Raw genomic sequence first — 17,406 nt, 5'->3', positions numbered from 1 at the left:
TAAATTAACTTGCATTTTAATTATGATTGATTAATTGATTGATTTGATAGTAATGCCCGTGATCGTAATCCGTTGACAGAGAGGGGTTAGGGGTGTTACAGAAATATAACTTTTTTCAAGAGTTATCACCTCTCTTCACTTCGACCTGGAGTTTTTGTTTCGATTGTCTTTCCTAATCCAGTAGCAGCAACTGCTTAAAAGATTATAAGATTTCCATTAAAATCCACATTATAAAGATTTTACTAACATTTCAACTACATGTGACCCCATGTAGGGCCTTCCTGTAACATTCTTCCCTTCTATAATCATAACGTGCAAAGCTATAAGACTTACCAGAAGCAAAATCATCTACTCATTAGACAAGATCTTAGTCCGATCTTAACGAGGAAAAAGAAGAGGATGTTAAGGTTAGAAAGAAGAACCTGAACATTAAGTAGATAGAAAAGTCATCTAAATTGTCCTTTTCCCATAGATATACTCTCGATCCCCTTGATTTCCCTACCAAATCCAGAGCACGTAAAAAAAATCCAACAAAGGTTAACCTCACTGTTAACCAGTCATGAGAGGGTCAAATCAATCCATTTGACTTTTATTGGGAGATGGCCAGCTATGCTGCTTGTGATGATTTTTTTAGTTGGCTTGTTTTAGTGTAAAAGAAATCTTTCATATATCTTGCTACTATGTTCTTTACTTTGATCTCATCCTTCTATTGCTGTAGAATCCCAACAGCTCCTAACTAAACCCGATACAAAATCCACTTGAATAGTATTTATGCAAAATTGGGCGTACTATGTATTGGCGGTGTTTCACGTTTGACGTGGTCTTAAAGACAATTAAGTCTCTTACAACTTCGTCATACACTTGACAAGCTCGTGCTCAAACAAAACTCTGGAGAGTACCTTCATAGGAGCGCACTTTCTTGGGCGTAATCCTTCTTCTATTGAAAACATCCTGTAATCAATTCCTTAGATATCGCCAACGGGCGGATGCTTTAACACTAGTATGCACCAATATTCTAACTCACCATCAGGCCAATAGGGTGGCGGATTATGTTACCACAATGCGCCCAATAGTTTGCATACCTACCTTACTCATATTTTCGGATCTGTCAATTTTCGGGGTTTAACATTCTCTCTCCTCCATCATGAACATGAAATCTTCCTTCTTGAAATCTAAGATTACTAGATTGTTGGAGGCTAAATTTTACTAGAAATTTTAATGGAATTTCAAGGATTTCTTTCTAAATTTCAAGGAAATGACCAAATTGCAAAGAAACTAAACTTTCTTCTCTTTAAGAATGGTGAACATGAAAATGATGGAAGGATGAAGATTTTTCTTTGATCTTTTCTAATTACTTAACCATTAATTAATTAATTAAAATATATAATAAAATAATTTTAAAATAATTTTAAATTATTCTAACCAATCATCCTTCAACACCATTCATCTTTAATCATTACACTTCATGTAACATCCCTAACCCGTATCCATCGCCAATACAGGGTTACGAAGCATTACCAAAATATACAGATCAAGTAAACAAATATTTCATTTTATACAATATTCATGTCAGAAATCAAACATAAAGTCCCTTATATGAACCCTCGAGGTCCAAAACATGCATTAGAAACGAGTTGGGACTAAACCGGACACTCAGAGAATTTTTCGCAAAATCTCAAAAATTTTCCTAGGTGCAGGGGTCACACGCCTGTGTGGTTAGACCGTGTGGTTCACATGGCCAAGGGACACGCCCGCGTGGTCAAACTGTGTGGTTCACATGGCCAAGGGACACACCCGTGTCTTAGGCCATGTAACTCTCTGACTTGGGTCACACGGCCAAGACACACGCCTGTGTGCTAGGCCATGTGTAAATACCTGAGCATTCTGTTTTAAAATTTCAAAGATGCATGGGACACACGACTAGGTGCTAGGCCATGTGTCACACACGGCTGAGACACATATCCGTGTCTTTGCCGATGTAGACAAAAATAGGCTATTTTCCAAGCCATATTTCTCACCCCATTTTGTCATCCTCCTACACCAACACTTTAATACATTCACAAGCTATTATAGGTCATTTAACCCAACTCAAAATCAAGTCCTATACATGATATAATACCTCATATAATCAAGTATACACACTTACTTAAATTACCAAGTTAACATATATGCATATCTTATCAAATATGTTGTCTTAATTTAATCATCAATATGCCAATACAATTTCTATCAATCAACCATTTCAAACACATACCAAACATATCCATCACAAGCCATTCCAATGGCTAGTTACAATTAAAGCATTTATATGCCGATATTGGCCAATTAACCTATACATGCCATTATAACCATAATTAATTTACCGTATATATACTGAAATGGGTTGATGGATAGTGTGAGTGATCTCCGCCAAACTTCCAATCCAACGAGCCTCCGGATTACTATAGAACAGGGGAAAATAAAATAGAGTAAGCATGAAATGCTTAGTAAGTTTGTATAACATGATAATTAACTTACCACTCATTTAAATTCAATTTAAACATACAAGACACATTCAATAAACTTGATCACAGGCCCTAACACATATCCTCATCACCCTTATTAGTCATATATTTCATATAAATATCAAGAAACATGTATGGGCTCAACAATAATTAGATTTCCATGTACATATACTTTCCACATGTATTCATATAACATATACAAATCATATCCTTGTATTTCAAGTAAATTTTCATAATAATTTGTCTCGAGTTCAAATTATTTCATGTCGAAACTTTGTCCATTAAATCATTTGAAATGTTAGTGTCACACAAGTAATACACTCAAGGTGTACAAATCTATAATCATGGATGAACATATTCATCAAACAAACTCCATGTTCATATATTATCATCTCGTATTTCCATATATCATGTATCATCATTTTCATGTATTTCAGGCAAATACGTGTATTAATTAATTTTATGTTCATATTTTCTCATGTTGGGATTTTATCCGTTGAATCATTAAAAACATCGATGGATACACAGGTAGTGGTAGTACACTTGAAGTGTACAAATAAAAAATCCGTCAATTTATATTCAAGAGTGCTTTTTAAAGCACATAATCGGGAAATCCTCTCTCAAGCCATATAGCAAGGAAGCTCACAAAGAGCCATTAATCGGGAAGCTCACAAAGAGCTTATCAGGGCCATATAACAAGAAGCTCATAAGAGCTATAATTAGGAAGCTCGTGAAGAGCCTTTAATCAAGAGCTCCGGATAGCCATATATTGAGAAGTTCAAGTGAGCCATATCAGGACGCTCACAAAGAGCGGCGTTTGTGTCCACAATATATGCAAGATCACAACCGATCATATAACAGGACGCTCACAAAGAGTTGCGGTAGTCCGTAACACATGCAAGATCACTACCGATCAGGATGCTCGCAGGAACCATATAACGTGAAGCTCGAGAGGGCTTATAATAGGATGCTTGTAGGAGCTGTGGTGTGTCCGCAACACATGCAGGACCACAACCAATTGGGAAATCCTATATCTATCGATTTCTATTATTCAAACGGGATTTACTATTTATCGGGCTTTGTTGGATATGTAACCAATTTCATATATTTGGCATTTATACAATTCACATACACAACATTCAATTCAAACATATTAATATACATAATTTAGTTACACGAACTTACCTCGACAAATGTTCGTGTACGTAAAACCTACTAATTCGACATTTTCTCTTTTCCTCGTTCTAACTCTGAATTTGGTCTATTCGAATCTATATGAATGAATTTAAAATTAATTCATGTTCATTTCAATTCAATTCACATCTTAGGTAAAATTACCATTTTGCCCTTAAACTTTTAATTAATGACAATTTCGTCCCTAGGCTCGAAAAATTTAATCCTTATTCCAAGCCTAGCCGATTTTTACAAGTAAAATTTACAGCCCATTTATTTCATAAAATTCAAAATTTTTCCATGAATTTTACATCTTTTCAATTTAGTCCCTAAATCATAATTTCATCAAAATTCCCTTTACAAAAGTTGTTTATCTATCAACAACCTTTCATTTTCTACCATAAAACTTCATAATTCATCTATTTTCATCCATATCAAAACCCTAGTACCTTGATAACTTTACAAATTAATTCCCGAGATAGCTAGATTAAGCTATTACGATCTCGGAAATATAAAAATCATTAAAAAGGGGCAAGAATACTTACCTAATCAAGCAAAATAAGTTGGCTTGAGCTTAGGTTTCCATGGCTAGGGTTTCCATGCTTTTAATTTGGGAAAGATGATATAAATGATAATATTTTTATTTTTTTATCATTTATCATCTTTTATTATTTCACTTTCCAATTTCATCCTTTTTTTTATTTTCCATGGATGAATCATCATCCTTAATCACTAAGCATTTTTAATGGTCTATTTACCATATAAGGACCTCCAATTTAAAGTTCTATAGCTATTTAATCCCTTTAGCTATTAGAACTCAACTTTTGTACTTTGTGCAATTTGGTCCTTTATCAATTTAAACATGTAATCGGTAAAATTTCTTTATGAAATTTTTATACAACATTACTATCATACTATAGACCATAAAATAATATAAAAATAATTTTTCTTCCGAAATCAGATTTGTGGTCCCAAAACCACTGTTCTGATTTTACCGAAAACGGGCTGTTACACTTCAATAATTGATAATTATCCAAATTGAGAAATGATCATTTTGCCCTTCATAATTCTCTACAAAATCATCTTTGAATCACTATTCACTTTTGAAAAAATTGTGATTTAATCCCATATTTTTCTCCACTTATTCAATTCGGTCCCTACTTACCAATTTTGTGTCATAAGAAATTTTGGGTTATTTGCACTTTTGTTCCTTCAAATTTTCTTTTATTTACATTTTAACCCTTCAAATTTTGAGTAATTATACTTAAATCCCAATTTTTTTCACATATTTACAATTTAGTCCCTATCTTAAATTAATATGTCACAACATACTTATTAATTCAACTTTCTCTCGCATCCACCATCTTTCTCTTTTATTAACTTTTTTTATTTTACTTTACCAAAGAATTCATTATACACAATTTTCACTTAATACTACTTTTATTTCATAATGATTTTAGAGGTGGTACATGTATATTGAATTGAAATCATCAATTCCTCCGTTAGTAATTTTGCTTCTTCCTTCAATTGTTTCTGAGGAGAAAGTTCTCTATTGATTCTGGAAAATGAAAATAATGCATCACTCAAACGAAGCACATTAGCACATTGAAAACAATAGTCACTGAACTACCATATAACATGCATTACTTCTCAAAATAACGTTCCAAGCTATGCGATTGACGATCCTTTGAATGGTTTCCAAAGCTAACTACTTCTCCTAAAAAGAGACGAGTTCAAAATGAAAAAGAAAAGAGACAAGGAATTGAATGATTACCCACAGTAAAAAAGGGTAGCGATGTCGAGGGGGTAGAAACATCGAGAAAAGTAAGATCGTCCCATGGTGAAGAAGAGGAACGACCAAAATGCACCAATTGGAACCTACGACACTAACAAGGAAGTGGACTTCGTTAGTCGTCGGAAAGTCACAGACACGGCGAAGATGTCCACTGGGATCGGTTAGAACCGCGGCGAAGAAGATGAAAGCATGAGATGGCATAAAACGTTGCCTTAAATGCAGCTGGCTTTGACTAGCGCTGGAGAGCAGCAAACACGGTAGTGGTATCGACCAGAATGGGTTGGAAGGAAGCCCGACAAGAATGGGTCAGGAGGAGGAACGAGGAATGGCAGCTTGGTGAAGAATTATTTTTTAACCTACAACTGTTTCTTTTTTTACCTTTAGTGAATTTACCATAACCGGTGATTTCCCGGTTTTGTTTTCGCTTTATCCTTTTTTTTCAACAGTTACAATTAATTTTGATTCAATCTAAAGGCTCCTGTTTTTTGAAGCTTATGGTAAGGTGGTAAGGTTTTTTTTTTTTTTTTTAGCTTTGCTGTAAGAGTTTTTGGTAGAATTTCCTAATATATTATTTTTAAATTATTTTCTTAAAAGCGTAATGGCGACCATGCTCGCCACTTTATAGGTAGCAAAATTAGACATGACTATAAATGATTCCATACTCCAATTTATTTGTTGATCTAATTATCACTAAATTATAAAAAGTTATAAAATAATTATTTAATTTTTTCAGTCACCTAACAATTTGAAATTTTTTTTGAGGTCACTAGCATTGAATTATTAACGAAAAATAACTTGACATCTTTTGAAATTTGCATAATAACAACTTTAACCGTCAATATTTATACATTGTGTCAAATTAAACCTCGACATTTACACATTGTGTAATTTAGTCATCTTTTGCAACTTTACTTTTACTTGTGACGTTAAGGGTTAATTTTAAAATAATGAGAAAAAATAAAAATTATTATATTGGATTTTCGAGTGTTTACATTTTTGGTATATTTTGATAAAATTTAATTGATAGATTTTTTAGCTTTTTAGGTGAAAGAGTCGCAAAGAGAAGTAAAATTGAAAAAAGAAGAAAGATCAAATTACACAATATATAAACGTTGAGGGCAAATTTTTAAGAATTAAGATTAAATTAATACAATATATAAATATTGAGGATTAAAATTACTATTATGTCAATTTTAGAAATTGTCATGTGATCTTCCTATCAACAATCTAAAGGTTTGTGAGAAAAAATAAAAGAAAAAATTCAATAATTAAGTAATATTTTGTAAGACAAAAAAAAGATACTAATAATTAAGGCCCTACCAATGTAATTTACCGTATTTATTAATTGATTGTCCATTGCCTTAAATTTTTGCGTACCAAAACAATCCACCTGTCATATCAAGCCTTAGGAAATGATTAATATCCCAATTTAATGTTTGCTTATTTTCATTTCATCACATGTGATGTTCTTAAAGTTCAAAAAACATATCATTTGTGTTACTAAAATTTCTTATTCTCTACATTTAATTTTTAAAAGAAATTGATTTATAGGTGTCTATATTTTATTATTTTTTAATAATAATAATTGTAATCTAATCATTTTGAACAATTTTAAAAGCACACTCCATAACAATATAATGCTTAATTTGATATGATTTAACTCAATTTCAATTCCTTAACTTTTCTCCTTATCGACCAAACTATCCCTTTTGGTGTTATACATGTCTATAGATTTTGGGTTCCTATATCAATGAGATTACTTCAGAGTTATATATATATATATTTTAAAACACCAAATTATTTCAAAAAGTTTATTAGTGGGTGGTTTTTAAAACAGAAAAACACAAGTATTCCTGTTTTTGGTAATAAAAGACCATTATTCTTGAGTTATACGTATTTTTAAATTGTTTTGAATTTATTAAAATCATATTTCAGTTTACACAATTCATGATACATATTTTTAAATAATCATAACTAAAAGAAATTATTACAAAAACATGATTAAATTGATACCTGAATTGTATCTTAACTTATATCATAACAATATCTAATTTAAAGAGAATTTAGAGAGAACTTATACAGAGAGTTAAATTTAAGATATTAGAATTCCTAAGACCTCAATATTATTATTAAGCCAAGCTTTGTTGATGATATGTTTGTTTTCTTAAAATAAAATTAAAGTTTCATAAATAGTAATTACTACATTGTTTGTGGAGTTTAAAGAATTTATTTATATTTATATTTTTACTATATTCTATAATACACTTGTCACACCTAAATTAATTTCATAAATTATATATGAGATAATTTTTTATATTTAAATTTAAATTAATAATTATCAAATCAATTTTATATATTATATTGGATAAAAGTTGATGTGAAATTTTAACATTTGTCGCTTTAATAAAAGAAAAGAAAAAGATAAAGAAAAGTACTTGTAGTTCAATTATTCCGCACACAACTGTTGGATGGTTTATGAAGGCAAAATACAAGTCCAAATCAATCCTAAAATGAAAGAGACCCACTAGGAATATGCAACGAAAAATCTAAAGAATAAAGGTTAAAATATATTTTTAGTCCCTATACTTTTACAAAATTCAAGATGCGGTCATTATACTTTTAAGTTAAAAATTAAATCTTTTATTCTTTTCCAAATTTAAAATCCTAACCCAATCATTAAAGGGATAGTAATTTTCATCAAAATTTGTAAACTTAACATATTTATTTTCATTAATTATAATAATGTGAGGACAACTTAATTACCATATTAACTTGATAAATTTTAACAGAAATTATTAATAATAATAGTAAAATTTTAAATTGAAAAAGTAATAACACTTTATTTTTAACTTTTTAATTACAAGGATTGAATCTTACTTTTTTTTCAAAGTATGAAGACTAACAACAATTTTAACCAAAAATAAGTGAAAGTTTTAAGTTGAAATATGTTCTATGCCTCTCTACTTTTTACATATTTGGAATTTAGTCCCTACTTTTATTTTAAGAAATTTAATTTCTCTACTTTTCAGATATAAAATGGTTTACTTGTTGACTTGGTCAAAATTATTCTATTAAATTCAGGTTAATTACAAGTCATTTTTTATTACATGACTACTAATTGAAATTTAAAAGTGGAGGAAAAAATTCTTAAACGTAAAAGAACTAAATTTTAAATATAAAAAAATACAGGGACTTAAAAGTATATTTTAACCTAATTTTCCAATCAAAACAAGAATCAAATTATACTAGATCTAAAGGGTAGTTTAGGAAGGAAAGTCCCACCAGATTTTAGTCTTTGACAGCGAGAAGCCAACCAAACTTCCCCCCACTATATATCCCAACTAACCGTCTACTTCAACCTCGTTGTGGTACTCCCCATTCGCCGCCATACACCATGCCGTCAGTGGCTTCACTTCCACCACCACCACAGATACCGACACTCAGCCGTATTAAAACACCAGCAAGTATACTTTTAGGTAAGTATGAATTGGGTCGGTTGTTAGGCCGTGGAAGCTTTGCAAAAGTTCACGAGGCAACTTCTCTTGAGGACAATAACAGCGTTGTGGCGATCAAGATCATAGACAAAACGAAAACAGTAGATGCCGCCATGGAACCGAGGATAATCCGGGAAGTTTCAGCTATGCGCCGCCTACAACATCACCCGAACATTCTTAAAATCCACGAGGTGATGGCCTCAAAGACCAAGATTTACCTCGTCATGGAACTAGCCTCCGGTGGTGAACTCTTCTCCAAAGTGTTACGCCGTGGCCGATTAACTGAATCCGCCGCACGTAGGTACTTCTCCCAACTCGTCTCCGCTCTCCACTTCTGCCACCTAAACGGTGTCGCCCACCGTGATGTGAAGCCTCAAAATCTGTTGTTAGATCAAAGTGGAAATCTTAAAGTTTCGGACTTTGGTCTCTCGGCTCTACCAGAACAGCTAAACGACGTCGGTCTTCTGCATACAGCTTGTGGAACGCCGGCTTATACAGCTCCTGAGGTTGTCCTGAGAAAAGGGTATAACGGTTCCAAGGCGGATGCTTGGTCTTGTGGTGTCATTTTATTTGTTCTGTTGGCAGGTTATTTACCCTTTGATGATGGTAACTTAATGACTATGTACAAAAAGATTCAACGAAGGGAGTTTCAATTTCCATCTTGGATATCAAAGCAAGCAAAAGCTATAATATGGCAGCTTTTAGACCCGAACCCCGACACAAGAATGAACATAGCCAAGTTAATGGAAACTTCATGGTTTAAGAGGACTTCAAAGGCGTTTCCATCATCCAACAGCCAACAAGAAAGTTTGTTACATGACAGGAAGTTGCAACATGATATGGTTTGTAATGGAGTTAATGCTTTTGATATAATAGCTTTGTCTTCAGGGTTGGATTTGTCAGGGCTTTTAGAAGGAGGGGATAATAAGAGGAAGGAAAGGAGGTATACAACTTCAATGGAGTTGGATGGGGTAATGGAGAGGGTTAGGGAGGTAGGGGAGAGATTGGGGTACAGAGTGGAGAGAGGGAAAAGAGGGGTTATGGGGTTAGGGAAAGGGAGGGTGGTAGTGGTGGTGGAGGTGGTAGAGGTGGCAGAGGTGTTTGTTTTGGTGGAGGTTAAGGTGATGGATGGTGGGGTAGAGTTTGAGGAAGGGCAGTGGGTGGATCTGGAAGCCGGCCTTGGAGACGTTTTTGTTTCTTGGGATAATGGTGCTTTAGGGTGATGGTGTTTTTGTTTGGTAATGTACATGGAAGGTTTTTTTTTTCCCTCTTTCTTTCCCCTACTTTTGTTGTATTCATTAGTTATTTTATTTGGTCTGAATCTAGATAGGTATAAAAGATGAAAATTATAGTGATAATTTCAGCAGCTGAATAATTTATTATTATTTTGTTGATTTCTTGGCAACTTTCCATAGATTTTGCGGAACTGATAAAATTGGAATCAATTCCAGAAACAGGGGAAGAAGCTGAAACATAAAAGTTGTTAAAAAAAAACACGTGGATTAACAACTAAATTTCACAAACAGGAAAATATTGTCAGAGTTTTGGAAGCCAGAACTTGTTCTTCCGAGTGTAGAGTTGTTGTAAATCTAATGTAATAGTGTAAGAGAAACAGGGATGGCAGAAATCAAAACCAGCATGTTTTGAGTTTAAAGTTATCCCTCTCCACAATGTCTTCTTTCTCATACAATGTAACATTTGTTGAAACATGCATATTATATCTCGGTTGCAGTTTTCTATGTTGCTTGGACTCTTATTTTTTTTCCTTTAATGCATGATGCCTACCCGAACACGAATGTGAAGATATAATCTTTTAAAATTCTCTGCATGAAAAACTTTAACATCATATTAAATACCAACACATATCCGGTACTTAAAATCAAATCCAAATGTTTTTGGCATTTTTTGTTGGTATTATTCTTTTCAATAAATTTGAATCAATTGCAGAGGTCTCCCACACCCACAATACCAAAATTTCTGGAATCAATCTTTTTCAAGATAATTCCATTGATTGTCCATCCCAAAAACTCCAAACTATATTCCATCAATCAAAGAAACAAGAAAAAAAAATGGAAGAAACTGATAATCAATTGACAAAAACCGAAATTACATCCAGATAGTGGCTGCCACCAACAAACATAATTTAGCAGCAACAAAGAGAATGAAGAAAAGATAACATTAAGCAGATTTACCAGCATAACAACCAAATGTATTTCATTCTTAAAATAATCAGAGCAATTTAATTTTTATCAATTCAAAAGTGAGTAAAATGTTAAAGTTTCATCAATTTTATATAATTTTTATTAGAATAATAATACTTTTAGCCCTCAAAATTTATATATATGTCAATTTGGTCCTAATTTAACAAATTTATTCCATAACAATTGTATAAATGTTGAAGTTGCACTTGTTGAATTTTTTTTTAGAATTAAGGTCAAAATGACAAAATAAGTAAACATTAAAGGCCAAGTTTGTTGCTACACCAATTAAAATTATGTATAGTTGATGAAAAACATTAACGCTATGATTAATTATCCTTATTTATTTTTTAAATTAAAGGAGATTAAATTGCTTTACATTTTTTGAAGAGACTAATTTACTCAATTTCAAAAAAAAAAAAAAACCAGACTGTTTTTACCTAGTTGATTTTACATTTTCAGGTTAATCGGATACCTCAAGTTAGAAAAACAAAACATTTTATACCAAGTACTCTTAGCTATGGTAGGCCTTTATCCACCAGCCTTGACAGGCCGTAATGGCCCGTGTGCGGAGTTCCACTGCTTAGTTTCGGCCTTTATATTTTCGACGTCCTAAAAAGTGGATAAGGAACAAAGCATTCTCCATCCTTCATTTAACGCCTGATTAAACCAAACCAAGTCTCACAGGAACTATGGGAGAGCCCCCAACCAAAATGCACCACGTACCTCAACAAGTAGGTCCCCCACGTGCAACGTGATTCTATCTAATTGGTCATTCATACACCTATCAGTTGCTTAGAAACCTCACTCCGTTATAGACGAAAGAAGGGGGGGGGGGGGGTACATGCTCACAAGGAAGATAAACAGAGAAACAAAAAAATGAAAATGGCAGTTCAGGCAGCACTCTCAGTTGTCTCTGTAAGTTCAGTGCCTAAAATCAGGTGTAAGAAGGTTGAAACCAGAGTTAATGTAATGAAGAACCAAAGAGAGGTTGGTCTTGTTAAGTTCAAGCTGGTTAGAAACCATGGGGATGGAAGAATCAACTTCACAAGATTGAATGCTGCAGGGTTGTCTGAGATTGAACCTGATCTCAATGAAGACCCTGTTGACAGATGGGCCACCAACAGCGTCAGCTCTGTCAGTTCTTTTCGTTTCTATTTCTAATCTAATTGCTTTACTTAAAAGTATTCATATCCCAGTCTGTCTTCTGTATGTATATGGGTACAAGAGTATACATTTTTGTTATATGAATATGTTGGTTCATTTCAATGCTTATGTTTTGTTGAATTATAGGAAGATTTTAAGTATGGGGAATATGATGGGCACCATACTTACTTTGAAGGAGAGGAGAAAGGTACATGAAAGAGTTAAATTTGATGTTTCTGTTTAACCAATGGTGAAACAACATATAACTGGTTGAAGCTTTTTTACTTCAGGAACATTTTGGGGAGCCATTGCTGATGACATTGAAGCTATTGAACCTCCAACAGGATTCCAAGGCTTTATTTCATGGCTCTTCCTCCCTGCAGTTGCTGCCGGAATGTTTTTCAATGTTCCAGTAATTCATTTCATGTCTTCATTTATCTTTCTATCTTTTGAAAAGAAAAACAGATAAGATTAACAAGATGAATTTAATGTTGTAGGGGGAGTACTTGTTCATAGGAGCTGGAGTGTTTACGGCTATATTTTGTATAATTGAGATGGATAAACCAGATAAGCCTCACCACTTTGAGCCACAGATATATAACATGGAAAGGGGAGCTCGTGATAAGTTAATAAATGACTACAATACCATGAGCATTTGGGATTTTAATGAGAAATATGGAGATCTCTGGGATTTCACTATCAAGAAAGATGATATAACAAAGAGATAAACTTCTCTGGATCAGAAAAAGAGAACTGTAATTATTAGCTACTGTCATGTGAGCATGGTCTGGAAGGTATAGTTTCTTTTTCCCTTGTTTTTTGAGAAGATAGTTTTTATTGATTACTATGTTTGTGTTAAGAGGATCACTTAATCAGTAAGCCATCTATATTGTGATTGCAGATGTATTTTTCGGTCCGATGCGATCACGTTCGATTGCAGTAGATACTAAATCGAAACTGTCGCCTTAAGTAGGCTGCTAAAACTTCATCATAGGTGTGAGAGCTTTGGGAGTGCTTTTATGATGATTTCTTTACAAGGTTAATTTGAATGCCTACTATATCAGTTTCCATCATTTGTTTTTGAAGATATAAAGGCTCTATTCCATTGAGTACCGAGAATAAGATTATATGCAAATTCTACTGTTTATACCTCATTCTCAGCTAAAATTTCTGCTTTTCTTATGGACTGAAATTTTCTTCACATTCTGCAAATAATGTTCTGGAAATAGGACCTTGAAGGTAGTACCTATGTTACTCGGACTCGGAGGTGACATGGGACATAAGTATGCTCATTTTTATTTTAATATTTGGAAAATAAACACGGATATTTCAAGTAACAAAGAAATACCACATCATTTTAACTAGTTCCTTTTAAAATATATAGTTTTTATCCCTAAATATTTGAAACATTTTGTCTATTTTCTAGTCCTATCTATTGCATAATAACTTTTATGCATCCCTGCACAGAAAATCCATTAGACAGTCACCATTATTCTTGAGTTCCTAAGATGTCACCATGTTTCTTATAGAACATTGATATCTGGTACAAGCAAGAATTTGTCAATGTGGAGGAACTAGTTTCAACCTGGATATGAAAGCTTCCTTTGCATTCAGATATAGCTTTTAATCTTAACAATCATACAAGGTTACCAATGGCCTGGTCAAAGTTAATCACTCACCAGTTACAATTTTGCAGAAGCAATATAGCAATGTCATTGATTGATGCATAAACTATAAATTCTTTAATTCTAATAATATATTATTTCCATGGCAGCTTGATTGTCAAAGAAAGAGTTTTTCAGTTTCACTTATATAGTTTATAAACAAACCAGCTGAGGGTCAAAGGCTCGAAACCAGAACAAGAACCAGAGAAAAAAAGAAATGAGAATCAAACCCCACCAGCAAGTGTTTTTCTCTTGGTTCCTTATCTTGTTTCTCTTCCATGGTTCCCAAACCCAACCAAGCACCACAGGCTACACTTGCACACCTAACCAGACCACTTATCCATGCCAAACCTACGTTTTCTACAGAGCCACCGCTCCTAACTTCCTTGACCTGGCTTCCATTGGCGATCTTTTCCATGTTAGTCGTCTAATGATATCACAACCAAGCAATATTTCCTCCCCTTCGTCTCTTCTCATCCCTTACCAGTCCCTCTTTGTTCCCATAACATGTTCTTGTAACTCCGTTACCGCTACTTTTGGTAGCCTTTCAGCTGCCAACCTCACTTACACAATCAAAGGAGGCGATACTTTCTATCTCGTGTCAACTAGGAACTTTCAAAACCTTACCACTTACCAATCTGTCGAAGTTTTCAATCCGAGTTCCGTCCCTACCCGACTCAAAATAGGGGGCGAAATTGTCTTTCCGATCTTCTGCAAGTGTCCTAATGAAACTCAGGCTAAAACTGGAGTGAATTACCTTGTTTCTTATGTGTTTCAGCCTTATGACAACTTATCATTAGTCGCCTCAAGATTCGGAGTTCGAACTCATGATATAAACAACATGAATGGAAATAAAATACACCCTTTTGATACCATTTTCATTCCAGTTAATAAACTGCCTGTGTTACCTCAGCCTAAGGCACCTTCAGCAGCCTCTCCTGGAAATGCTGAGAAGAAAAGGGCCATAGTAGGATTGGCAATTGGGTTGGGAATTTGTGGGGTTCTTTTGATATTTTTCTTTGCTGTGTTGCTTTATAGGGATGTCTTTTCCAAGAAAAGAGACATGGAAAGGCCTGAGGATAATCAGAAGATACAGTTTAATAGGCCAGGGATGCTAATGAAGGGAAATGAAGTAAATTTGATGGCGGATGTGTCAGATTGCTTGGATATGTACAGGGTGTTCAATATTGAAGAACTTAGAGAAGCCACTGATTGCTTTAATGAGAGTTGTTTGATTCAAGGATCTGTTTATAAAGGTTCCATTAATGGAGGTACCTATGCCATAAAGAAGATGAAGTGGAATGCATGTGAAGAGCTTAAGATCTTACAGAAGGTATCATTTGATTCGTTTTCTTATCTTCTGAATAACATTTTTTTTCCTCTTCTTTGGACTAATCTGTGTGAAGACTTCTGCAAGGACTTAAGTGAAAAGAATCCTAATAAAATGAACATAATTGAAAATAAGGACACCAATGGAAGGACCTCACTAACAAATGATAACAAACGTTTGAATTTATATTACCAATAAAATAGTGGTTAGTTTAAGTGACCTGTCTATTCATTAGATGATAATGTAGTAGGAAAGAAGCATAAAAATATATGAAGTCAAATGCCATGGAGACGATGACAAATCCTATTTTATGGTATAGTATAATATTTACATCTTTGAATGTCCCATCTATTTCCTGCTTGTTCTTTTGGCTGGTATCATTACCGATGTTGTGGGGGAATATTCTTAGATCATCGCATTTCCATAACTAAATAATTGAACTCATATTAGTTCTAAGAAGTAAAAGTATGATTGAGAGAGTGTTAAATTGTATTCATATTAGTTCTAAGAAGTAAAAGTATCATTGAGAGAGTGTTAAATTGTATTTTATTTATTTTATTAAAAAATAAGTAAATTAGTTTTTGTAAGTTAAATCAAAAGTAAATTAATTTTTGTATTAAAATTTCATATATTTCTAATATTAAAACTAACATAATGGATGAATAACCTTAGGCGTCTGAGATTGATTTTTAACAGTAAAAATGATTTGTATTTTTAATAGGACTAATTTACTCTTTCATTTAACGGGACTACTTTACCTATTGTTTAAGTAGAGATAATAAGATATAATTTGATTCCTAATATAGGGTCTTCTATAATTATTTCATCCTCTCCAAGATGATATTATGTAACGCCTATAACCTTTTCTTTTATTCCTAAAGTAAGCATGATTTGATTAATGGACTGAACCATGATTCTGATTTTGAAGGTAAACCATGGAAATCTGGTGAAGTTGGAGGGGTTTTGCATAGACCCTGAAGATACAACTTGCTATCTGGTATACGAGTTCATCGAAAATGGCTGCCTTTACTCTTGTCTTCATCAAAACAACAATGGAAAACTAAATTGGAAAACAAGGTTAAGGATTGCCGTTGATGTGGCAAACGGTCTGCAATACATCCATGAGCATACAAGGCCAAAAGTTGTACACAAAGACATCAAAAGCGGCAACATTCTGTTGGATTCCAACATGAGGGCCAAAATTGCTAATTTCGGACTGGCCAAATCCGGCTGCAATGCAATAACCATGCACATCGTTGGCACCCAAGGTTACATTGCGCCCGAATATGTTGCGGACGGGGTGGTGTCGACGAAGATGGATGTTTTCTCTTTTGGGGTTGTTTTGCTTGAGCTAGTGTCTGGCAGGGAAGCCATTGGTGAAGGAGGGAAGCTGCTTTGGGGAAGTGTTAATGGGGTTTTGGATGGGAGTGAGGAGAGAAAGGTGAAGAAAGTGAAGGAGTTTATGGATGGAGGTTTAGAAGGAGGGGGGTGTTGGATGGAGAGTGTGATGAATGTAATGGGGATTGCCATCGCATGTGTGAATAAAGACCCAAGGAGGAGGCCTAGGATGGTGGATGTTGTATATGCTTTGTCCATGACCCATGATTTGTTTTTCCATGTCTCGGAAGATGGGTTATCCCCTCCTCTTTTTCCAAGGTGAATGTTGTTATATGTTTTGATTCATATTCACGTATCGGTATCGAGATCGACTATTGTAAAAATAGATGAAAGTATCATGAAAGATTTTTATTAGAAGTCAGATTATATTTTGCATTTTGTGCTAAAAAATAGACAAATTAGTCTATATATATTAGATAAAAGAGTAAATTTGTAATTTATATTATAAATTTCATCCATTTATACTGAATAACTGGACAGTGACATGTGACGTGCCATGTGTACCTTATGCTGATGTGTAGGAACCATTTTTTAACATTAGAAATGAATGAAATTTTTAATAAAAAGATCAATTTACTCTTTGATTTGATGTATAATGACTAATTTATTTTTTTTTTGAGTAAAAAAAACAAAATATAATCTAACTCTTAATACATAAAAGTATAATATCTTTACTTGCAAAAATCTTTAAATAGAGGAAAAAT

The 17,406-nt window shown here is 33.6% G+C and overlaps 3 protein-coding genes across 3 annotated transcripts; all 3 read left to right on the top strand.

Moving 5' to 3' along the window:
- The first annotated feature begins 8,792 nt into the window (after window positions 1-8,792).
- On the top strand, window positions 8,793-10,360 carry LOC105777384 (CBL-interacting serine/threonine-protein kinase 7). The gene has a single exon (XM_012600645.2). The coding sequence runs from the start codon at window positions 8,867-8,869 to the stop codon at window positions 10,187-10,189; it is 1,323 nt and encodes a 440-aa protein (XP_012456099.1). The 5' UTR covers window positions 8,793-8,866; the 3' UTR covers window positions 10,190-10,360.
- Window positions 10,361-11,995: 1,635 nt separating this feature from the next.
- On the top strand, window positions 11,996-13,464 carry LOC105777385 (photosynthetic NDH subunit of subcomplex B 5, chloroplastic). The gene is made up of 5 exons (XM_012600646.2): window positions 11,996-12,301; window positions 12,458-12,518; window positions 12,601-12,722; window positions 12,808-13,104; window positions 13,212-13,464. The coding sequence occupies exons 1-4, from the start codon at window positions 12,044-12,046 to the stop codon at window positions 13,036-13,038; spliced, it is 672 nt and encodes a 223-aa protein (XP_012456100.1). The 5' UTR covers window positions 11,996-12,043; the 3' UTR covers window positions 13,039-13,104; window positions 13,212-13,464.
- Window positions 13,465-13,619: 155 nt separating this feature from the next.
- Window positions 13,620-17,138, top strand: LOC105775039 (serine/threonine receptor-like kinase NFP). Its single transcript, XM_012597585.2, has 2 exons — window positions 13,620-15,307; window positions 16,233-17,138. Exons 1-2 carry the CDS (start codon window positions 14,192-14,194, stop codon window positions 16,962-16,964), a joined length of 1,848 nt encoding a protein of 615 aa, XP_012453039.1. The 5' UTR covers window positions 13,620-14,191; the 3' UTR covers window positions 16,965-17,138.
- The last annotated feature ends 268 nt before the right edge of the window (window positions 17,139-17,406 follow it).

This window comes from Gossypium raimondii, chromosome 10, assembly GCF_025698545.1.
Source record: "Gossypium raimondii isolate GPD5lz chromosome 10, ASM2569854v1, whole genome shotgun sequence".
NCBI classification, from domain to species: domain Eukaryota; kingdom Viridiplantae; phylum Streptophyta; class Magnoliopsida; order Malvales; family Malvaceae; genus Gossypium; species Gossypium raimondii.
Note: the sequence above shows the minus strand (reverse complement) of the source record. Positions and strands in the feature narration are given on the sequence as shown.

Excerpts from the sequence above, each read along its gene's own strand:
- LOC105777385 (XM_012600646.2), top strand. The coding sequence starts at position 12,044 with ATGAAAATGGCAGTTCAGGCAGCACTCTCAGTTGTCTCTGTAAGTTCA. Across the intron at positions 12,302-12,457 it reads CCACCAACAGCGTCAGCTCT|GAAGATTTTAAGTATGGGGA; the intron begins GTCAGTTCTTTT and ends GTTGAATTATAG. Across the intron at positions 12,519-12,600 it reads CTTTGAAGGAGAGGAGAAAG|GAACATTTTGGGGAGCCATT; the intron begins GTACATGAAAGA and ends TTTTTACTTCAG.
- LOC105775039 (XM_012597585.2), top strand. The coding sequence starts at position 14,192 with ATGAGAATCAAACCCCACCAGCAAGTGTTTTTCTCTTGGTTCCTTATC. Across the intron at positions 15,308-16,232 it reads AGCTTAAGATCTTACAGAAG|GTAAACCATGGAAATCTGGT; the intron begins GTATCATTTGAT and ends CTGATTTTGAAG.
- LOC105777384 (XM_012600645.2), top strand. The coding sequence starts at position 8,867 with ATGCCGTCAGTGGCTTCACTTCCACCACCACCACAGATACCGACACTC.